This window comes from Taudactylus pleione, unplaced genomic scaffold (genome assembly GCF_031769625.1).
Source record: "Taudactylus pleione unplaced genomic scaffold, aTauple2 ptg000231l, whole genome shotgun sequence".
NCBI lineage: Eukaryota > Metazoa > Chordata > Amphibia > Anura > Myobatrachidae > Taudactylus > Taudactylus pleione.
Window position 1 is genome coordinate 3,580,344 of NW_028284633.1, and position 24,739 is coordinate 3,605,082.

General features: G+C 49.5%; 1 protein-coding gene across 5 annotated transcripts in view; it reads right to left on the reverse strand.

Annotated features, from left to right (window-relative positions):
* Positions 1–488: 488 nt before the first annotated feature.
* Positions 489–24,739, reverse strand: part of ZYX (zyxin) — a 39,022-nt gene continuing 14,771 nt past the window's right edge. For all 5 annotated transcript variants that reach the window (XM_088479382.1, XM_088479381.1, XM_088479385.1 and 2 more), the window contains exons 3-9: positions 21,101–21,336; positions 18,395–19,273; positions 16,867–16,984; positions 14,138–14,307; positions 6,227–6,405; positions 5,467–5,587; positions 489–2,876 (exon numbers count right to left, since the gene is read on the reverse strand). In XM_088479382.1, coding sequence (XP_088335508.1) covers positions 2,766–2,876; positions 5,467–5,587; positions 6,227–6,405; positions 14,138–14,307; positions 16,867–16,984; positions 18,395–19,273; positions 21,101–21,336 — 1,814 coding nt within the window. In that variant the 3' untranslated portion in view covers positions 489–2,765. The remainder of the gene's footprint in view (positions 2,877–5,466; positions 5,588–6,226; positions 6,406–14,137; positions 14,308–16,866; positions 16,985–18,394; positions 19,274–21,100; positions 21,337–24,739) is intronic.

Consider the following 24,739-nt stretch of genomic DNA (forward strand, 5'->3'; position numbering starts at 1 on the left):
GTGCCGAGAGGGTGGTGGGGGCAGGTAATGATAACCCCCTGGCATCTCTGAGGGGCCCAAGGGGGTTTGGGCCAGTACTAGCATTGATAAATTGGTATGGTCACACCGCCATGTTTGCCTACATCTTCTTTGGCACCTGGGCCCCGACTTTAGGTCTCGGCGGCTCTACAAACATGCGACAGTTGTATCATCTGTTCCTCCAAATGGGGAGTGCGCCAAAGGACCGTTTGCTCCTGGCGTGTACAGCCACAAACATCGCACATTATCAGGGGGGGGAAAAATTCTCCAGACAAAAGAATTCTTTATAAAAAAAAAAAGTTTTATTGGCTATTTGTAATCCCACCCACCCAGACATTAAAAATCACAACCCCCCCCCCACCGTAGACACACAATTATGTTTGGAACACTCGCCGGGTGGACCTGAAATGACCGTCCCCATTGTCCACCTCTTTGGTACTCTCCAGCAGTGAAACCAGGGGTACAAATGATCTGGTCCTCATCAGAATAGTTTTTATTTTAAGCCCACTCTGTGCCATACAAAAAACAACGTAAAAACCTATTTAGCAACATTGTGTATCCAGCAAAAACAGAGGAACTCATAGTAACCAGAGATTCGCAAAGTTATAAACGCTGAATATAATACAATTTCTGTTTTTGCAACATTAAGACGTTACAGTATCTGTTCCCTACAAGCCGGAGGCTGAACCCACATTGTGCAGATGACAGGAACGTTTTACATCTCTATGACAATGACATACGAATGCTCCCTATCTCGCCCCTCTGAGAGCGCTTGTGCATAGATTAAGGCTACAGACAGTTGTGATAGACGGGTCCCTGCCAGGGAGATTTCAGCTATATTCGCGCAGCTCGATTACAGTGTTCATTTCGGAATGGGAAATTTTTATTTTCTCACCACCATTACGTACCGGGAAATGTTTTAACGGCACAACGGTAGGCAAGAGTTACCAGCTAACAATACACGTTGTTTCTGTAAATCTATTGAGACGCGATGTATGAAGCTAAAAATGACTTAAGGTGCATACACACTGGGCGATAAAGTGGACGACTGAACGATAACTATATCGTTATCGTTCAGTCGTCCACTTTATCGTCCATTTTTAAGCCCAAAAAGTTGAACGATAACGACGACGCACGTTCCCGCGGGTCGTTCAACATCATCGTTCATCGGGCTGACATGCAGGTGTCATCACGATGTCATCAGGTTGCTGCATGTCAGGGAATGGGGGAGAGAGCCCGGCGCTGAACGATATCGTTAATGATATCGTTCAGCGGCTGTGCTCAATGTCATGAACGACATTGAGCACAGCCTGCCGGGGACACACTACACGATATCGCGCAGGGAGCATATCGTCTAGTGTGTACGCACCTTTATAGTGCCACATTACATACATTGCTAAAAACCTAAATTAAGCTGGAAAAGCAGAAGCCATAGCTAGAATGGAAAAGGGGAAAGTGTCTGACAAAATGGTAAGTATAATTCTCCTGGCTCATAATAAACTTTTGCATATTGTATTGGCATATTCTTACATGTGTTACAAAACTAATAACAAAACTAGGACTGAGGAGGGTTTAATATAGATAATTGGGCAGGAGCTGGGCCCAGAATGTGGGATGCAGAGTAATTCACATCACACCCCCTGAAGAAGGAGTTTACCCCACTACCCACATGCAAGGTCCCAGTCTACAACTGCGCTACAAGGTTTCATTCCAATATGGCGGGCAGGAGCCAGCTTTAATATGAACATACCAGACACTTCCGCTAGCTCAGGTAAAATGGTCAGATCAGGTCACTTCTGTACCGCTCAGATGGAGCGCATCGCACGTCATCTGGATGTCCCTCGGCAGTGACGAGAACACAGATACAGCAATAAAAAATAAAAAAAAAACTTGTATCACAATATCCTGTACAGAGTTCTTCCAATTGCCACAAAAGGTGCAAGTTCTACTCTAAGTCACTGCGGCCATCTTGCTTATCGGTGGAGCCTGAAATGACAAGGACCCAATGCGCCTTTATTTCCCCCCTGCTTTAGCAAAAATAAAAAAATATTCAGACTTAAGAAATGAAAATGAAATTGTGTTCGGATCTGCGGTTCCCCTCAGCGCGGCTTTGCAGACTTGACGGAGTTCATTTGATGTTATACCCACTTTCTTGAAACTCCTTTTTGTTCTCAATTTGCCCGTTAACTGTTTATGGATACGTTTGTTTTTGTTCTACATTTGGTAGGAAAAGCCAAAGTGCAAATAGCGGAGACAGGCGCCGTTCAGAGCCGGAAATAACCAACTATAAAATGACCGGAGGTAGTAACAGATACCACCATTACCCCATTACTAGCAACTTGGAATCTACATTGTAGAATTTATGAGTAAAATTATCGTTTCTGGCCGATTGTACACAAGGTTCTGGGTTCTAGTCCAGAGAGGATTTCGCTCCAGTCGTGAGATAAAAAACGAGAGCTCAGAATTGTAAAAAACAAAAACAAAATAAAAAACAAAAACAAACATCAGAAAACATATTGGCACTAAGATGGAGGAGAGGTTTTCTGGCAGGTAAGCAAAACGTACTAACTAGTGGTTAGCAGCTTTAATGACGGCCGTCTCCGCAGCAGCTGTAAACTGGTTAATAACCTTAAACACTGGACTACATTGGAAGCAGCTGAGTGGACGGGAGAGCTCGGACGCTCCAGGAGTCTTTGCTGGACGCGGCTGGATCTTGTAGTGGTGACGAGTGACCTGCAGCGATGGCATCACAGGGCAGCCCGGGCACGCACAGTGTGGCATTTCTTGCACAGGATATGGCCATCCAACGGGAAGCACCCAGAATCGTCCGCCTCGATAGAAAGAGGGCAGCCGCAGTCCTAGAGGGAGGACAAACAGTGAGAGATGTCCGTAGGCTTACTGGCTGGGCTGACGGACAAACAAATGCGGAGAACGTGGTAGGGACAATAAAATGCGACTGTGATCCCAGGTGACTCATGAACACGCGCTAGTGATGCGCCATTGCGAATATATTCATTCCCCATCGGTAGTTCATGTAGGTATGACATAAAACCTATAGCGGACTATGGGCCTGATTCAGAGCCAAAATCACTCCCACTGACATCACTAGTGATGTCAGTGGGGCCGGCTTCAGACGGTAGGTGTTCCCATGGGAACGCCTCCGTCTGGCAGGCACGCCCCCGGCACGCCCATCAAAGGGGGCGTGCTGTCAATCAACAGACAGCACGCCCCCTTTGGTGCGAGACCCGGAGCGATTGAGAGCCCGTCGCTAGCCAGGTCTCGCACATGCACACGACGGAGCTCCCTCCGTCGTGCGCATGCGCAGTAGGGGGAACATCGACCCGCTTGCGAGCGTCCTGCGCTCGCGAGCGGGTCTGAATGACCCCCTATGGTCTAATCTATTATAAAATGAGCGCTATAACCCATTTACGGTGTGCCTCATCTGTGGCCTGAACGCCAGTGCCCACAATCAATATGAAAGGGTCAGGTTCTTTGTTAAAGGTATTCCGGCCCCCTAAAGTGGGCTTCGAATGTACAGAGACCCAGATGACCTCTGCCCTCCAGTACTGGGGTTCACTGGACCGAATGTTTATCTCAGGTTACTCAGATAGGCTCAGTATGTGTTTAATTACGGTATCTAATGACTCCTGTTAGTTATGATCATATTTATAAGTTTGGCTACATTTTATTATAGCATAAGGTGGGGGTTCGTCATTGCTGAAGCCTCACACCTTCCAATCAGAGCCAGTCTCCTGCCAGCGGCAACACTCCAGAGCGGCCGCTCTCATAGCCGTAGGGCAAAGCGACAAATCGTCAAAAGGGCCTCTCGGTGGTGGCGAAGCTCAGGTGTTCTTGAATATGGTTAAAATGGGATATACACAAATGTATAGACTGACTACCTGCTATAGCGCATCCAGTATGGCCCCCTGACAGACCCTGATGGGAAACACATGGATGGGTCAGATGTAAAAGAATAAAAATAAATTGTACTAATGAGGTACAGGATGTGTTATCTAGGACAGAGGGGTCTCCAGATTACAGGAGTGTCCACCATGTTTGGGGGAGGAACATACAGTATGTGTTGAACATGTTTCTTAGCTGGACACGTGGCGATCACGTGTGTGTGTGGATGACAATATTGGCTAAGAGGTTACATGTGTAAATTTGTTTTTCACCATTTGGGTTGAGGCCAGAATCTTTATCATGAAGAAACCAACATCCTGCACAACGCTACAACATTCCATGGGAGCCAGGGCAGTAACCAACATCCTGCACAACGCTACAACGTTCTCTGGGAGCCGGGGCAGTAACCAACATCCTGCACAACGCTACAACATTCCATGGGAGCCAGGGCAGTAACCAACATCCTGCACAACGCTACAACGTTCTCTGGGAGCCGGGGCAGTAACCAACATCCTGCACAACGCTACAACGTTCCATGGGAGACGGGGCAGTAACCAACATCCTGCACAACGCTACAATGCTCTCTGGGAGCCAGGGCAGTAACCAACATCCTGCACAACGCTACAACGTTCCATGGGAGACGGGGCAGTAACCAACATCCTGCACATCGCTACAACGTTCTCTGGGAGACGGGACAGTAACCAACATCCTGCACAACGCTACAACGTTCTCTGGGAGCCAAGGCAGTAACTAACATCCTGCACAACGCTACAACGTTCCATGGGAGACGGGGCAGTAACTAACATCCTGCACAACGCTACAACGTTCTCTGGGAGACGGGGCAGTAACTAACATCCTGCACAACGCTACAACGTTCTCTGTGAGTCAGGGCAGTAACCAACATCCTGCACAACGCTACAACGTTCCATGGGAGATGGGGCAGTAACCAACATCCTGCACAACGCTACAACGTTCTCTGGGAGCCAGGACAGTAACCAACATCCTGCACAACGCTACAACGTTCCATGGGAGATGGGGCAGTAACCAACATCCTGCACAACGCTACAACGTTCTCTGGGAGCCGGGGCAGTAACCAACATCCTGCACAACGCTACAACGTTCCATGGGAGCCGGGGCAGTAACCAACATCCTGCACAACGCTACAACGTTCTCTGGGAGACGGGACAGTAACCAACATCCTGCACAACGCTACAACGTTCTCTGGGAGACGGGACAGTAACCAACATCCTGCACAACGCTACAACGTTCTCTGGGAGCCGGGGCAGTAACCAACATCCTGCACAACGTTCTCTGGGAGCCGGGGCAGTAACCAACATCCTGCACAACGTTCTCTGGGAGCCGAGGCAGTAAGCGGAACAGCATTTGCATCCTGTGATCTGCATGGGCCAAAAATGACAGCTTTTCTTTTCATCATACTTGCAAAAATTTTTAGGGTCATATTCATCAAAGTTAGACAGAACGCAGTGACAAAAGGAACAGGACACGGCCAGGGAAATGGAGAGAGAAACGTGGTCAGCGTCTCACCTCGCACTTGTAACACATCATATGGAAGTTTTTCTCCAGAGCCACCACTCTCACAGTCTCATCTCGTCCAGGTTCAGGGGCTATAGGATCTCCACAAACTGAGCAGCGAGGGGCGTACCGCCTAAAAAAGAGGCAGATATTAAAGTAAGAAGAAAAGCTGGTACACATAGCTGGATAGCCCACGGGGGGAGTGAGAGCCCAGCCAGGCAGCCACAGGGGGGAGGGAGAGAGAGAGAGGGGGGAGAGAGAGAGAGGGGGGGGGAGAGAGGGGGGGAGAGAGAGGGGGGGAGAGAGAGGGGGGGGAGAGAGAGGGGGGGAGAGAGAGGGGGGGAGAGAGAGGGGGGGGAGAGAGAGGGGGGGGAGAGAGAGGGGGGGAGAGAGAGGGGGGGAGAGAGGATAGAGAGAGGGGGGGGAGAGAGGGGGGGGGAGAGAGAGAGAGCCCAGCCAGGCGGCCACAGGGGGGAGAGAGAGAGCGCGAGCGAGCCCAGCCAGGCGGCCACAGGGGGGAGAGAGCGCGAGCGAGCCCAGCCAGGCGGCCACAGGGGAGAGCGAGCGAGCCCAGCCAGGCGGCCACAGGGGAGAGCGAGCGAGCCCAGCCAGGCGGCCACAGGGGAGAGAGAGAGCGCCCAGCCAGGCGGCCACAGGTGAAAGAAAGCCCAAGCCAGGCAGTCATGGGGGTAGAGAGCCCAGCCAGGCAGCCACAGAGTTGGGACTGGCACAGTTGAGGAATGGAATCAGCCAGTGGAAGAGCAAAACTAACTTGTGGTAGTCTGCGACACAATGTGGCTGGTTATTCTGGTCCACAATAAAAGGTTCCCCCTGGAGAGCTCGGTGGCAAATGGCACAGGTGAAACAGTCCGGGTGGTATGCTTTGCCCATAGCCTTCAGCAAGCGTTCTGTAATCCTCTTCTCACACACTGCACAGCACTCTAATGTGTCCTGGAAGAGAGAGACTATAATCACACACAGCACTCTAATGTCTCCTGGAAGAGAGAGACCGCATTGTTACACACAGCACTCTAAATGTATTTTGCGGAAGAGGGGCTGCCCAGTGTCTGAAGGAACATCCACAATCTATAAGAGCACCTACTGTAGGTTTGTGGAGAGGAGAAACAGCACAGACCAGCCACCCACAGCCCAGGCCAGCCACCTACAGCCCAGGCCAGCCACCTACAGCCCAGGCCAGCCACCTACAGCCCAGGCCAGCCACCCACAGCCCAGGCCAGCCAGCCACCCGCAGCCCAGGCCAGCCAGCCACCCACAGCCCAGGCCAGCACAGGCCAGCCACCCGCAGCCCAGGCCAGCCAGCCACCCACAGCCCAGGCCAGCCAGCCACCCACAGCACAGGCCAGCCAGCCAGCCACAGCACAGGCCAGCCAGCCAGCCAGCCACAGCACAGGCCAGCCAGCCAGCCACAGCACCAGCCAGCCAGCCAGCCACAGCACAGGCCAGCCAGCCAGCCACAGCACAGGCCAGCCAGCCAGCCAGCCAGCCAGCCAGCCACAGCACAGGCCAGCCAGCCAGCCAGCCACAGCACAGGCCAGCCAGCCACAGCACAGGCCAGCCAGCCAGCCACAGCACAGGCCAGCCAGCCAGCCAGCCAGCCACATCACAGGCCAGCCAGCCAGCCAGCCAGCCACAGCACAGGCCAGCCAGCCACAGCACAGGCCAGCCAGCCACAGCACAGGCCAGCCAGCCACAGCACAGGCCAGCCAGCCACAGCACAGGCCAGCCAGCCACAGCACAGGCCAGCCAGCCACAGCACAGGCCAGCCAGCCAGCCACAGCACAGGCCAGCCAGCCAGCCACAGCACAAGCCAGCCAGCCACAGCACAAGCCAGCCAGCCACAGCACAAGCCAGCCAGCCAGCCACAGCACAGGCCAGCCAGCCAGCCACAGCACAGGCCAGCCAGCCAGCCACAGCACAGGCCAGCCAGCCAGCCACAGCACAGGCCAGCCAGCCAGCCACAGCACAGGCCAGCCAGCCAGCCACAGCACAGGCCAGCCAGCCAGCCACAGCACAGGCCAGCCAGCCAGCCACAGCACAGGCCAGCCAGCCAGCCACAGCACAGGCCAGCCAGCCACAGCACAGGCCAGCCAGCCACAGCACAGGCCAGCCAGCCACAGCACAGGCCAGCCACCCACAGCACAGGCCAGCCACCCACAGCACAGGCCAGCCACCCACAGCACAGGCCAGCCACCCACAGCACAGGCCAGCCACCCACAGCACAGGCCAGCCACCCACAGCACAGGCCAGCACAGGCCAGCCACCCACAGCACAGACCAGCCACCTACAGTAGCATCACAACCAGCCTTTCATTAATAATACTGATTTAGGTGCAAAATGTGCACTAAATCATTCACTCTCTAACTTACACTAAGATGCCGAATGTTTGCTGTAACTGAGCGCACATTGTGCCCCAATCTGCAGGAATTGAGAATAAGCCCCTCTGGGTCTAGTGTGCAGCAGCGCAAATCTTGTTGTGAGACAATAAACCGCAACCACTAGTTTATTAGGTTTTGTTAAATTCTAAGCAAAGGTCTACTTAGCATGGTCTCCTCCCCCTCATCTGCATAAAGCTCCACAGGCACTGCAACTGACCGGCCAGCAGAGGGCGCCATCATAGACATGATTCTCATATGTATGTACTTAATACATGGCCATTTATTACCGCAAACCGCATCATTGTCACAGTGTAAGACTATTACAAATAAAAAAAGACATATATAATACACTCACCATCACTCTGCCATCAGAGCCGCCATTAATATGGGCAATAGTGAACAGCCCGTTGCGAGACATTTTTGCCAACTCTCTCACCCACTAGCCGAGCCCAGCCAGGCGGCCACAGGGGAGAGCGAGCGCTATAGAATGATTGACCATTTGCCCAGATCAATTAGGGGTGGTGATAGGGGACCCAAACTGAAACAAGGTGGATCCATCGATTAGGTACCCTTGCGCCCAAGGGCCTTAATGACCACCTGGGTTTGCATAATTTCCGTTAGTTATGTATAACTTTACCCCCATATATTTAGTGCTGTTATTTTCCATGCGTGATGATGTCATCTTTTGCCGTCGCGAGCTGGGAACGGAGTCCCGCTTCTGGGGTATGGTGAGCACTTGGTGGTATTGTATATGTTTTAGTCCTGAGGAAAGTGCTGATCTATATATTAAAGCACTGAAACGTTGGCGTGAGTTCATTTACCTGGAGCGCTGTACCATTTCTATTCCTGCATTGTCCCTTTGTGCGGGCACCCAGTCTGTATTTGCCATCTTCCAGGGAGAGCTGGGCTACTTTACTAATAAATATTAGATATAGATAGATAGATATATATATATATATATATATTAGGGGTGAGCGGGTTCGGATTTCTGAAATCCGAACCCCCCGAGCCCCCCCGATCCGAGTCCGATCCGAGTCAGGCTCGACTTTTCCCGCCTGACTCGGATCTGAAATCGAGGCAAAACGTCATCATCCCGCCTTCCGAGTCTCGCGGGTTTTGGATCCTATATAAGGTACCCGCGTCGGCGCCATTTTCTCACTCGGCTGTGGACAGTGAAGAGGGAGGGTGGGAGTTAGGGCTGTGTAGTGTAGTGTAGTGCTGCTGTTGTCCACTACTTCAAAGTCCATAGGGGCTGGCTGTGTTGTGCTGTGCTGCTGTTGTTAATAGGGGCTGTGTCCACTACTTCAAAGTCCATAGGGGCTGGCTGGACTGTGTTGTGCAGTCAGTTCTCCATAGGGGCTGTGTCCACTCCAAAGTCCTGTGCAGTGTCCCAGTCCTAAAGGAGTGCTGTAGTGTTGTCCAGGGGGTGCTCTGTCCATCAGGGGTGCTCCCCCCAAGTGCTAAAAAAATAATATATTTTCTGTGTTTGTGAATTGTGTGCGCAGTAGCCGCACGTGCATCAACAAAGTAGTGCCAAGCGTGCACCTGTGTCATAAGTAAAGGGCCGGCTGGCTTGACCGTTAAGGGTGCTGTAACCCCCGAAAGTACACTCCAGTCCAAACCAAAAAAAAAATTATTTTCTGTGTTTGTGAATTGTGTGCGCAGTAGCCGCACGTGCATCAACAAAGTAGTGCCAAGCGTGCGCCTGTGTCATAAGTAAAGGGCCGGCTGGCTTGACCGTTAAGGGTGCTGTAACCCCCGAAAGTACACTCCAGTCCAAACCAAAAAAAAAATTATTTTCTGTGTTTGTGAATTGTGTGCGCAGTAGCCGCATGTGCATCAACAAAGTAGTGCCAAGCGTGCACCTGTGTCATAAGTAAAGGGCCGGCTGGCTTGACCATTAAGGGTGCTGTAACCCCCGAAAGTACACTCCAGTCCAAACCAAAAAAAAAATTATTTTCTGTGTTTGTGAATTGTGTGCGCAGTAGCCGCACGTGCATCAACAAAGTAGTGCCAAGCGTGCGCCTGTGTCATAAGTAAAGGGCCGGCTGGCTTGACCGTTAAAGGGTGCTGTAACCCCCAAAGTACACTCCAGTCCAAACCAAAAACAAAATTATTTTCTGTGTTTGTGAATTGTGTGCGCAGTAGCCGCACGTGCATCAACAAAGTAGTGCCAAGCGTGCGCCTGTGTCATAAGTAAAGGGCCTGCTGGCTTGACCGTTAAAGGGTGCTGTAACCCCCGAAAGTACACTCCAGTCCAAACCAAAAAAAAATTATTTTCTGTGTTTGTGAATTGTGTGCGCAGTAGCCGCACGTGCATCAACAAAGTAGTGCCAAGCGTGCGCCTGTGTCATAAGTAAAGGGCCGGCTGGCTTGACCGTTAAGGGTGCTGTAACCCCCGAAAGTACACTCCAGTCCAAACCCAAAAAAAAATTATTTTCTGTGTTTAGCCGCACGTATATATCAAATCGATATAACATAAATGGAGGACCAAACTTTCTCCGATAAAAATAAAATAGAGAAAGATCAAGAACCACTTCCTCCTAGTGCTGAAGCTGCTGCCACTAGTCATGACATAGACGATAACATGCCATCAACGTCGTCTGCCAAGGCCGATGCCCAATGTCATAGTAGAGGGCACATACAATCCCAAATGGCAAAGTTCAGGAAAATGACCTTGAAAAAGACATTTAAATCAGCTGAAGAGAAACGTAAACTTGCCAATATGCCATTTACGACACGGAGTGGCAAGGAACGGCTAAGGTCGATCCCTAGTATGTTCATGACTAGTGGTTCAGCTTCACATGACGATGGAAGCACTCCTCCCACTAAAAAAATCAAAAGAGTTAAGCTGGCAAAAGCACAGCGAAGAACTGTGCTTTCTAAGAAGATATCACAAATCCCCAAGGAGAGTCCAAGTGTGGTGGTGGTTGCGATGCCTGACCTTCCCAGCACTGGACGGGAAGAGGTGGCTCTTTCCACCATTTGCACGCCCCCTGCAAGTGCTGAAAGGAGCACCCACAGTCCACTTGCTGATATGCAAATTGAAGATGTCACTGTTGAAGTACAACAGGATGAGGATACTGGTGTAGCTGGCGCTGAGGAGGAAGTTGGCGAGGAGGATTCTGATGGTGATGTGGTTTGTTTAAATCAGGCTCCGGGGGAGACAGTTGTTGTCCGTGGGATGAAAAAGCCCATCACGGTCATGCCTGGGCAGAAGACCAAACATTCCACCTCTTTGGTCTGGCAATATTTCTATCCAAATCCGGACAACAACTGTCTTGCCATATGTACCATATGTAAAGGTGAAATAAGTAGGGGTAGGGACGTCAACCACCTAGGAACATCCTCCCTTATACGGCACCTGCAGCGCGTTCATAAAAAGTTACTGTCAAGTTCAGAAACTTTGGCTAAGACCGTAAGCAGTCCAGGGACACCTAAATCCCGTTGTCCTGTTGTATCCAAGCGCCTGCAAACCACACCGTCAACTCCCTCCTCGTCAATTTCCTCCTTAGTTAGGATCGGAAGTAGTCCTGCAGGCCATGTCACTGGCATGACTGACTCTCCTATCCGGGATTCCTCCGGAGGATCCTGCATTGCTACGCCTACTGCTGCCGCTGCTGCTGTTGCTGCTGCTGGGAGTCGTTCATCATCCCAGAGAGGAAGTAGGAACACCACTACTTTTACTAAACAATTGACCCTCCAACAGTCCTTAGCGAGGAGGATGAAGTACGACAGCAGTCATCCTGAAGCAAAACGTATAACTGAGGCCTTGACTGCTATGTTGGTGTTAGACGTGCGTCCGGTATCCGCCATTAGTGCAGTGGGATTTAGACAATTGATGGAGGTAGTGTGTCCCCGGTTCCAAATCCCGTCTAGATTCCACTTCACTAGGCAGGCGATACCGAGACTGTACAGAAACGTCAGAAAAAGTGTCCTCAGTGTCCTGAAAAATGCCGTTGTACACAATGTCCACTTAACCACGGACATGTGGACAAGTGGAACAGGGCAGACTAAGGACTATATGACTGTGACAGCCCACTGGGTAGATGTATCACCTTACGCAGCAACAGCAGCAGCGTCACCAGTAGCAGCATCTCAGAAATGCCAGCTCGTTACAAGGCAGGCTACGCTGTGTATCACCGGTTTCAGTAAGAGGCACACCGCCGACAACCTCTTAGAGAAACTGAGGGAAATCATCGCCCAGTGGCTTACCCCACTTAGACTCTCCTGGGGATTTGTGATATCTGACAACGCCACCAATATTGTGCGGGCATTACATCTGGGCAAATTCCAGCACGTCCCATGTTTTGCTCACACAATAAACTTGGTGGTGCAGAATTTTCTGAAAAGCGACAGGGGCGTGCAGGAGACGCTTTGGGTGGCCCGAAAAATTTCTGGCCACTTTCGCCATTCAGCGACTGCGTGCCGAAGACTGGAGCGCCAGCAAACACTCTTGAACCTGCCCCGCCATCACCTGAAGCAAGAGGTTGTGACGCGGTGGAACTCAACCCTCTATATGCTTCAGAGGATGGAGGAGCAGCAAAAGGCCATACAAGCCTATACATCCACCTATGACATAGGCAAAGGAGGGGGTATGCACCTGACTCAAGCGCAGTGGAGAATGATTTCCGTGTTGTGCAAGGTTCTCCAGCCCTTCGAACTTGCCACACGTGAAGTCAGTTCAGACACTGCCAGCTTGAGTCAGGTCATTCCCCTCATCAGGCTTTTGCAGAAGCAGCTGGAGAAAGTGAAGGAGGAGCTAAGACGGAGCGATTCCGCTCGGCATGTGGGACTTGTGGATGAAGCCCTTCATTCGCTTTGCCAGGATTCCAGGGTGGTCAATCTGTTGAAATCAGACCACTACGTTTTGGCCACCGTGCTCGATCCTAGGTTTAAAGCCTATGTGGTGTCTCTCTTTCCGGCCGACACAAGCCTGCAGAGGTGCAAAGACCTGCTGGTGAACACACTGTCAGCTGAAGCGGAACGTGACACGTCAACGGCTCCTTCTTCATTTTCTCCTGCAACTGGGGCTGCCAGGAAAAAACTTAGGTATCCTAAGCAACCCGCTGGCGGTGATGCAGGGCAGGCAGGACCAAGTTTGGACATCTGGTCCGGACTGAAGGACCTGGCAACAATTTCTGACATGTCTACTGTCACTGCATATGATACTGTCACCATTGACAGAATGGTGGAGGATTACATCGGTGACAGCATCCAAGTAGGCATGGCAGACAGTCCATACCTGTACTGGCAGGAAAAAGAGGCAATTTGGAGGCCCCTGTACAAACTGGCTCTATTTTACCTGAGTTGCCCCCCCTCCAGTGTGTACTCCGAAAGAGTGTTTAGTGCAGCCGGGAACCTTGTCAGCGAAAGGCGTAGGAGGTTGCTTCCACAGAATGTGGAGAAGATGATGTTCATCAAAATGAATTATCAGCTCTTCCAGGGAGACCAGCCTCCAGAAGGTACAGAGGGACCTGTGGTGGTGGATTCAAGTGGGGACGAGTTAATACTTTGTGAGGATGAGGATGTACACACTGAAGAGGGTGAGGAATCGGTGGATGAGGAGGATGAGGATGACATCTTGCCTCCATAGAGCCAGTTTGTGCAGGGACACATTAATTGCCAGCTTGTTTTGTGGGGGCCCAAACGAACCAATCATTTCAGCCACAGTTGTGTGGCAGACCCTGGCGCTGAAATGATTGGTTTGTTAAAGTGTGCATGTCCTGTTTATACAACATAAGGGTGGGTGGGAGGGCCCAAGGACAATTCCATCTTGCACCTCTTTTTTTTCTTTGCATTATGTACAGTTTGGGGCCTAGTTTTTCAAACTGCCATCCTGTCTGCCACTGCAGTGTCACTCCTAGATGGGTCACGTGTTTGTGCCGCCCACTCGTGTCGCTTAGCATAGTCATCCAGCTACCTCGGTGCAACGTTTTGGACATAAAAACACTATTGTGAGGTGTGAGGTGTTCAGAATAGACTGGAAATGAGTGGAAATTAAGGTTATTGAGGTTAATAATAGCATAGGAGCAGAAAAACCTACAAATTCTGTGATTTTAGCTGTTTTTATGCTTTTTTAAAAAAAAATACAGATCCAAAACACAAAACCCAGAACCCAAAACACGGAAGGGTGGTTTTGGCAAAACCAATCCAGATCCAAAACACGAAGAAAGATCCAGATCCAAAACCAAAACACGAAAAGTGGCCGGTGCACACCCCTAATATATATATCTATCTATCTCTAGTTGGTTTTCCTCAGGGGAAACGCGGATACATAACCTCACCTGGTAACAATCCTCACAGAGCGGACGCCCCTCAGACTCGTAGTACTGCTGCCCCTGTAGCTGCTGGTCGCACTTGGTACATGTGAAGCAGTGCACGTGATATAAGTGCTCGCCGGCTCTCACCACAGTCTCTGTCCTAGACAGTCCTTGGCCACATAGTTTACAGCGATCTAAGGAAAGCAGAAAATAAAAGGTTCTATACATTATCCTCTTCTTGTATCTATATGATCGCCAATCCCACAAACTGGTCACAATGCAACACGCCATCATCTACTTACACAACTTGTATTCCATCCACTATATAACGATCAGTGCATGGACTCCCCACCTCACATCATTACATTTACAATCCTGTCCTCACCAACACATCACTCATCTCCTGATATACTCTGTGCTGCTGGGGACCCTGTTCCTCCCACTATATAACTCTCAGTCTGTGGCTTCCTGCTGCCCCCATTCCCCTCCTCACATCATGTCACTGCCCCTGTCACATGCAGCCCTGTCCTCACTAACACATCACTCATCTCCTGATATACTCTATGCTGCTGGGGACCCTGCTCCTCCCACTACATAACTGTAGATGGGCAGCTGGTATATTTTGCTAGGCTTATTTACTTATACAAGTCATTATTACAGCAGCTAACCTGTGCAAGATCGGGAAAAACTGTAAAAACGTTCATCAACTTACTTCGGCTGGGCTGAGGAGGGGATAGTTGGGGGGATACAGTCCTCACCGGCTGAGGGAAAGTAAGGGGGGGGGGGGGGGTTGAGAACTACGTCTGGGTAAGGGGGGGGGGACGGGGGGGGGACAATGAGAGAGAGGATGGATCAAAGAACAGATGTATAAATATTGGTCACTCAGAGGATACTGTGTCTTATACAACGGCTTGTACTCTCATTCTGCTCACCAGCTGCACCAACACTTAAATGCAAAACTAAAAATGAATGTGTAGGGAAAGCACAAAGGACTCTAATTTACTTATTTCTGAACTTCACATTCAATCACAGTTGGGGCAGAACAGAGGGGAAGACCGCAGAGTTTACAGCACAGCGCCAAGGGAGTAAGCGCGGAGTCTGCAGGCAGCTATTTATATAATGATAATAGGGGTAATGATTACAGTCACAGAGCATAATGGTATAACTTCTAACTGGTCGTCTAAGCAGGGACGTGCAATCAGGGGAGGTAGGAGAGGCAGCGCCTCCCCTCTCATACTCCCACCAGTCATACCCCCTCCCCTCTCATACCCCATAGTTGTGATATAAAGACTGTGCTTTTATACATATGTGCCTCCCCAGCCATTCACCTCATGTCACTGCGCCTAAGTATCGCCAGCAGCGTGTAGCGAGTCACGGGGGAACAAAGCCATAACTACCTGCAATAAAGTCAATACGCAGGAGATTATCCGCCCATACACTAGGTAGGGGATAAGCTTTGAATAATCTAAACAAACTTTTGGATGAGGGGACCCCGCATATGCCAGGTACATGTAATTGTATCCATATAGAAATTATAGGGACCAGTGAATCTTTCCAGCTGTCTCTGTGTTAGTCATGGAAACCTCACTGAGGCACCGGGTACCCACAGGCAGCACCACTGGGGAATCAGTCAGTGCCGTGTGGGCAAAAGAACTGACGATCAGCCCAGTATAGCCCCTGGGCCTCTAGTCTGACGCCATTTGAAGAACCCCTGATTTTGGCAATACCATACTATTATTCTAACACTAATAATGGGCTCAAGTACAAGAAGATGTACATTATTAATAACTACAGTTCAATTGCTGTTAGGCTCATTTTAGAAGATATACTGTATGCTGCAACTGTTACTGAAGTAAAAGAAAATGAATGCGAAAGAATGAAAGCAAGAGAGGGAGAATGAATGAGACAGAAAATTAGTGATATGTGAATGAGAGATTGCATGAGCGAAGGAATGAGAAAATTTATGAATGAATGAATGAGAGAATGAATGAATGAGAATGAATGAATGAATGAGAATGAATGAAAGACTGAATCAGAGAATGAATCAGAATGAAAGACTGAATCAGAGAATGAATCAGAGAATGAAAGAATGAGAGAATCAGAGAATGAATCAGAGAATCAGAGAATGAGAGAATGACTGAATCAGAGAATGAAAGAATGACTGAATCAGAGAATGAAAGAATGACTGAATCAGAGAATGAAAGAATGACTGAATCAGAGAATGAAAGAATGACTGAATCAGAGAATGAAAGAATGACTGAATCAGAGAATGAAAGAATGACTGAATCAGAGAATGAAAGAATGACTGAATCAGAGAATGAAAGAATGACTGAATCAGAGAATGAAAGAATGACTGAATCAGAGAATGAAAGAATGACTGAATCAGAGAATGAAAGAATGACTGAATCAGAGAATGAAAGAATGACTGAATCAGAGAATGAAAGAATGACTGAATCAGAGAATGAAAGAATGACTGAATCAGAGAATGAAAGAATGACTGAATCAGAGAATGAAAGAATGACTGAATCAGAGAATGAAAGAATGACTGAATCAGAGAATGAAAGAATGACTGAATCAGAGAATGAAAGAATGACTGAATCAGAGAATGAAAGAATGACTGAATCAGAGAATGAAAGAATGACTGAATCAGAGAATGAATGACTGAATCAGAGAATGAATGACTGAATCAGAGAATGAATGACTGAATCAGAGAATGAATGAATGTGAATGAATCAGAGAAAGAATGAATGTACCCATGGTATGTGCCTCTGCTGTGGGCTGCTTGTCCATATCCCGCATCAGCTGTTGCGTCAGCATTTCTAGCTCTTCCACTTCCTTCATGTTAAGTCCGTGGGGACCAGCCGGCTGATCCTGAGAGAGAAATAACATATGTGAAGACAACAAGTCGGGCACTTTGTCAGCCTACGTCAGGAGATCCCCCATGGCCTACATTCTATAGCAAGCAAGTCTACCCATTTATGTATATAGACCAGATGGACGTTTACCCAAAACATCAGTAAGAAACTAAGCGCCAACACATGAAGATATGGATGATGCGGTCTGGGCAATAAGTGGCTGTTGTCCAACTAGGACCCTAAGTGACTGAGCCACACGCTGTCCGGGATTTGTGGAAACCTATGTGTAGGATGAGCCTGGGGTGGCGGATTGACCTATCATTTATTCTTCTGTATTCCCATCAATGACCAATTCTAACTGCTGGTGGAATCTGGGTGTCTATAGGTTGGAGCTGGCGCTTAGTGGCGTTGTGAAGACTGGGGGGTCTTGATCAACCGTTGATGACATCAGATGTTGATCGGGATAGATGGTTGGTTGGGTTTACACACAAGCAGCAACGCGGCCTAAAACATTCCGAGGCGCGCCCGACACCTGGAAAAAGGGGCCCAAGAAAAAAAAAAATCTGGCACAGAGTTCTAGAACTAAACATTATGCCAAGAGCGGGCCTTAACTCATTAAGTTGTGCCAAGTTTCTTGATTACATTAAAACTAAAGGGAGGAGGCCGATTAGTTACAAAGGCTTTCCTGTCCTCCTGCCTTCTCTTTGTGCTTCTCAGAAATCCATTTACATCATCAGGGAGATTTGCTTTATCGCCCTGGGACACCACACAGCTTTGGATGGCCTCGTATTTAATAAAATTGTATCCAGGGACAGCCTGAAGATTCAAAGGCATGACTGAGAAGCACAGAATTAAAGTAAAGAGCTAACAAAAGCCGGATGGGGGAACTTTGCGCGTACCAATAATGTAAACTTGTTTGAAGTCGGAAAAAATTAATTAAAAAGGCCCGAATAGCAAATATGTTAATGGGGATGCTGATCTTTTAACTTCTACTGGTAAAACCAGCCGGCTCACAGCAATATCAGCCTTATCCCTGAGCAATACAGCACAACCGCTCCCTTCTTACATTGATTGACAGTCACTGCGCTACTGAAGCTATTAGTTCTATCTGGAAGATGTAGGAGAAGGGAGAGTACATGGTGGCAGAGGGTTAGTTGGAATCCTATCTGTCTACAATTGTTCAATGAGCAGAAGGAAGAGCCACTAGGAAGATTCAAGAACTTCTGTATCTAAACACTCTACGGAATGGTATATACGTTCTTCCTTCTCTCAATGAGGTCTTCTTCTGGATAAAATATTATGAAGCCAGACCAAAGGGGCCCTGTAGAGGCACGGGTGTTCTTCTGGTCCCAGCAGGATACTGGAGACTTTGCAACACCTCTATCTGATCTATTACACTGAGGTATTTGCTATTAACATCACTTACAGGCTCGGAAGGTCGTTGCAAGTTTGGCTGAGGCCCTTTCGTCTGCACTCCGTCAAATTGTGGCTTCTTAGTCGCAAAACTTTCTGGTTGCGACTTTGGCACTTGTGTTCCATTGAATTTTATTCCCTGGCTCCTAGCCGTCTCCGTCTGTGACCCCAAATTCTTGTTGTTCTCGGTCTGGGGTCCCAAGGTCCTGCCGTTCTCTCTCTGCGACCCTTCAATTTCAGGCCTGGCTTTCTCAAGCACTTGAGGTCTCTCGCGTTGCTGTGCAAAATTAAATCCTGGTGACCGTGTAGATGACGGCACAGAGGAAGCAGGGAGCTCCCCTGAAATGGCCGGAGGCCCTCTGCCAGTAGACTGGGGTATCGGAAACTTCTGCTGTGGATGGGCAGGCTCGGTCACAGGATCTATGTGTTTGGGGGAGAATGTGTGCGGAGCAGAAGATTTAGGGGTGAACGTCTGAGAGGGAACAGGTTTTGGAGAAAATGTTGGTGCACTCACCGGATTAGAAGAAAAGCTTTGCACAGGTGGGGGGTTAGAGGAGGACGGTGTAGGGGAGGACGTGTAGGGGGTTGGAGCCTTTGGAACAAATGCAGTAGGTTTTGGAGAAACTGCAGCTGGGGCTACAGGCTTTGGGGTAATTGTAGCAGGGGCAGCAGGCTTAGGGCTAAATGTAGAAGGGGCAGCGGGCTTAGGGCTAAATGTAGAAGGGGCCGCGGGCTTAGGGCTAAATGCAGATGGTGGTGTTTTAGGTGTAAATGTTGAAGGGGGAATAGGTTTAGGAAGAACAGTAGATGGAGGAGCGGGTTTTGGAGCACAAACGGGTGGAGCTGGAGGTGGTGGTGGTGGTGGTGGTGGTGGAGCTGGAGGTGGACTGACCTGTGAAAAGACACAAAGTTAGTGAGACCCCCTCATAATGTAACCCCCCACACTCTCAAATATACAGACAATGGTCATAACACAATGTCGCCCAACGTACAGGGCATCGCAGTTACATGCCAGTCTTTATTTGGTGAGAATTCCAGATTAAATCTACAGCATGAAAGATCTGTAGCATCTCACACTATCTGGCGAACTCGACATCATATATCATTTGTACTATATAAAGTCATGTAAAACTAAACAAATACTGCATGAAGTGTATAAACCGTATACTGTGAAAATGAGAATATATTCTGGAGAGATTCTTTGGGCGACTTTAAACGGGCGAGGGCTAGATATAACGGACACTATCGCTTTATAGTATTTATAGAGATAAATGACACATTGCAGGATCTATATATGGGACACTGTGCCCTGCTCTTCCTGTCACTGAGACACTTAGAATGTGAGCGGTGCCTGTCGGCTGCCCACACCCGCTGCTCTGCGGGAAGGTGAAGCTGGCAGCTGTTGCCCCCCCCAGCAGTGCTGGGACTTGCCAGAGAGCCACGGGATGCCCTAGAAATATTGCAGAGAGCAGTTGGGCAACCTGTGGCTCTTCTATTGTTCTAGAACTACAAACTCCAGCATGCCTAGACAGTTCCACAACAGCAGGAGACAGACATGTCCAGCCCCATACAATGCTTCCTGCTCTCTCCTCTTTCTCTAACCATTGCTGATCTAAGTCACAAAGAAATGGGGAACGGCATCTGTATTTGTGGAATGGGTGCGTGTCTATTATTTATTTATTGTTCGGTATAATGGACGGGGGGCGTTGGGGGGGGGGTCACATAAAACCAATCACCTTTGTGCAAAGGCGAATATCAGAACAAATCTGTTTTTTCTGGTTATTCGGGTCTCTAGCTGTGGGGCAGGCTGCACGCAGGGGGCTATGCTGTTCATTGGTGCTATTTAGTGTGCCCCCTACAGATTCTATAGCTAGGCATAACACACGGCTCCCTAACAGGGGGACAAGCAGTGCGGTCAGCGCAGCGATGTCCTCTCTTAGTCGTTTCCCATAAAGATATAAATGAAATATAAGCACACAACAAGCACGAAGGGCAACCAGACCGCACTGTCTACAAAAGAGGAGACCCTGTTATTGTAGAACTACAAGTTCCAGCATGCACAACATGTGGTGTTCCCCAAACAGCAACCGGACAGGCAGGATGGAGACAAACCAGAGCGCTGCCGAGGCAGTTTATGGGTTATAGCTTTTCTACGTCGCTCGTCTCAACTTTATCGTGTTCCCCACTTACAGCTGTGACCCAGCTTTCATGTACGGCAGAGGATCTGATACTCGGTCCTCAAGGCACCCTAACAATGCAGGTTTTAAGGATATCCAGGCTTGAGCTCAGGTAATTTAATTAGTGGTAATTTAATTAGTACTCCAGTCAATTTGATTTAACCACCTGTGCTAAACCATGGATAGCCTTAAAATCTGGAATGTTAGGATGCTTTGGAGGATCGAGTTCGGGAACCACTGAACTATGGCAAACATGAAGATCTTGTTCTAATGGTTTTACAGCAGCCCTAATATGACAAGGGGGGGCAGGGAGATGAATGAGCAGCTGTCATGCGGAACGATGCAACCAATTAATATTTCAATAAATGGATTTTTGCACTGGAAGCATCCTGCAGATGTAGGAACGCGACGGCTAGTCCTGTTACATACGGAAAGTTACGTTTCTTTTCTTTATTTCGCGACAGTGCCCTTTAAATTTGAACCTCTGATATAGAACCTTAGCGGTAAGAACCACTCTACAGCGTATGTCCTAGGCCACTTACCTGGAGGACTCCTGTTCCGGTCACACTGCTGGTTTCCTCCAGCGGTGGAGGCGATGGGAAGGTCTCTTCTACAGGAGGTGGAAACGGCTCTGCAAATTCCGGTGGTGGTGGAGGAGGAAAACTGGAGGTGGGGGAACCAAGGATATCGTCCCCAAAAGAGGGGGGCGGTGGGGGGAAAGATATGGTCGGACTCATGACGGAGTCATCGCTGGGTGGGGGAGGCGGCAGGATGAATTCTAAAAACAAAACAAAAAAGATACATGAAAATACTATTAGACATCAGGACCAAAATATCCTATTTATTTGTACCGTGCGTGCAGCGGTGGCAGATATTTTCTGGGCAGGAACAATCCATTAGGAACTGCTGACATGGCTGAGCAGGAGGCCGGGGGCGAGATATCACTTTGTTATAGCGCAGCGATGCCGCTGTATGCTCTCATACCACCCGCTCTCCGCTAAGAGGAACAGACGTAGGCTGTGTGCCGGATGCATGTACCCACTACGCATACAGCTGTCCGATGCAGGGCCTCAGGGAGCACAGGGAACATGGCAGTGCCAGGCCCACACCTCACCTCCGGGCCCCATACTGACCACACTTACAGCCCTGCCACTGCGTCAGGCCCTCGTGCTCCAGTGATGTCACCAGGTCCTATGTAACAAACTTTTATATAATACACTATATTTCAAATCAATGCAATTGTCCAGAATATCTGAGAACAACCTGAATCTCTAAACATACATTTACAACAAGGAAAATATTTGATGCTCCTTAAATTATAAAAAGGTTTTTTTTTTGTTTTCATTTATATTATATAGATAAGCCAATTTCAGACATTACAAGTCACACATGGACTGATATTGTCGGTCATACTGCGCCCTGTAACAGCTCCGATCAGGATGTCTCTGCGGAATTAAATAATGAGATTCCTATACACAGTGTTTTACTAGAAAACTGCGTTTCTTACCCCGGTCCCTTGGGAGGCACATACAAACACTACACAGCCGTCCATTAGCGTTATATAGCAAGCAATCAGATATATGTTTGCAGTCTCTACACTGCAGACAGTCACTAGTTAACATGGGGATCATCATCTAATTTTCCCTTTTACAATTTACCTGTCAATCAGTTTTTAATGATGTCCCTAATTGTTTCTCTTTCCTTTCCAGCTCACATCAGTGCTTTACAATCCCGCCTTTATATCATCATGCTCAGGTGTTTGTCACCGCTGTCCTGGGGTGACGTGAAGCTGCTCTGTAGACAGAGTGGTAAGCAGGGCAGGTAGCGTCGCGGATCTGCGTTGTATCTCATGGTGATAACATCAAACCGCGCCAATATTAATTTACGCCGTTTAGGTCCCGATTTTTTACATGACAGCGATGGGATATTGGGACAATTCTGTGCTTAGTACATGGATGGAAGAACAGAGACAGTACAGCTCACTTGTGCCGATGTTGTGTGTCCTTTTATCAAAGTATTTAAGTAGCGACGTGGTTCATCTCTCCTTCCCCGCCGAGGACCCAGCAAGTTTATTTAGGGTGGGCAGATAATTATGCATTATGGAAGGTTTGGAAACACATCTCACTGAAATTAGAAGACATGGAATGGTTTCCACACAGAAAAGCCGTCCGTACAGAAAGACCCCCCCCCCCCCCCCCCAAGTCCGTACAGAAAGCCCCCCCCCCCCCCAAGTCCGTACAGAAAGCACCCCCCCCCCCCCAAGTCCGTACAGAAAGCACCCCCCCCCCCCCCCCCAAGTCCGTACAGAAAGCACCCCCCCCCCCCCCAAGTCCGTACAGAAAGCACCCCCCCCCCCCCCCAAGTCCGTACAGAAAGCACCCCCCCCCCCCCCAAGTCCGTACAGAAAGCCCCCCCCCCCCAAGTCCGTACAGAAAGCCCCCCCCCCCCCCCCAAGTCCGTACAGAAAGCCCCCCCCCCCCCCAAGTCCGTACAGAAAGCCCCCCCCCCCCCCCCCCCAAGTCCGTACAGAAAGCCCCCCCCCCAAGTCCGTACAGAAAGCCCCCCCCCCCCAAGTCCGTACAGAAAGCCCCCCCCCCCAAGTCCGTACAGAAAGCCCCCCCCAAGTCCGTACAGAAAGCCCCCCCCCCCCAAGTCCGTACAGAAAGCCCCCCCCAAGTCCGTACAGAAAGCCCCGTACAGAAAGCCCCCCCCCCAAGTCCGTACAGAAAGCCCCCCCCAAGTCCGTACAGAAAGCCCCCCCCAAGTCCGCTTTCTACACGCTGACCCATCTGTTGGACTGCTAAACAGAGGCACATTGGAGTTTGGATAGGCCACAAACACTGAGGTCACCTGGCACGATGGCTTTATACACGGACCTGTGTCCAAATAGTGTCAGGATAAATGAATCAATGCGTCACATTTGGCGCAATGTTTTAGGTTTTAGGTTACCGAAGCCAACACAGAAAGGTCGGCGTGGTTTTTAGACAACAGACAGACTGGCGAGGGGAGGAGCGACCGGCCTATAATCGGAGAGAGCCTCCAAACACTGCAATACGTACGGAGGCGACCTCCACTGACCGCCTGAGTTGGATGAATGACGGTCGGGAGGAACACACAGGACTGATAACCAAACGACCGAGACCATTTGCTTTTAGCCAATCTCACGCTGTGAACAGTTATCGTTCAGGGTCTATACAGTGAACGATAAACATTCAGGACAGACGTTCCATCAGCTGATGTGAATGAGCATTGCTGAGTGTATGTCCAGTTTCACTGTCCAGTCTGGTGAACATCCCACCCATCAGATCACATTCAGACTGGGCAATAAGCATGGTGTAATAAGTCTAAGCTGGATACACGGAATCGGTATCTCCGGGCCTGATTCAGAGCCACTCGTAAGCGGCCGCTCGTTCGCTCAGAGCGATGTTCACACATCTGCGCATGCGTATGGGTCGTAATGCGCATGCGCCAACCAGTCAGTGCGGTCGGAAATCGTGTGTTCACAAAACAGCGAGGGCCTGCTAATTTGAGTGACAGGATGAGGCATTTGCGGGTGGTAACGAGAAGGTGCTTGAAAACGGGGAGTGGTGATCCGAACACAGGCGTGCCAAACGGTCAAAACAGGCGTTTTAAGGGTGTGCATAATTAACAAAGCAGCGTCATCGACCACGTCACTTCGTTGTCTCTTAGCCTGAACTGTTCGCATGATTGCGGTAGGAAATCCAACCACAAGCACTGCGAGCAGTTCAGATGCCTTTTGATGTACTCGATTAATCAAATAAATAGCGGAGATGACGTAGGATGCGAGCGGCCAGGGGGCGTCTTTACAAAATAGCGAGCGCATGTTTCGTTCGCTCAGACTTAGAGGCGTCAACAGACCGCAAAGAGCGAGCGCTAAATTTAAATAGCCGGCCCCTTTTTCTGAACGAGCGAGCGCAAATAGCGTCCGGCTCTGAATCAGGCGCTGTGCCTGTTGCTATAAAGCTCTGCTGCAGTGCACAGCTGTACTTACCTGGGGATCCAGCTCTCCAGCGAGTCCATCCAGGGCTCCGGCAGTCAGCAGACCAGGCAGATGCCCGTCCTCCATGAGTCTCCCATTCAGGTAGATAAGACATTCAAAGGGGAAGAGACCAACAAAGCCGCCATGTCTGACAGCAGCCTTAGACCAGAGAGGAGCGTGT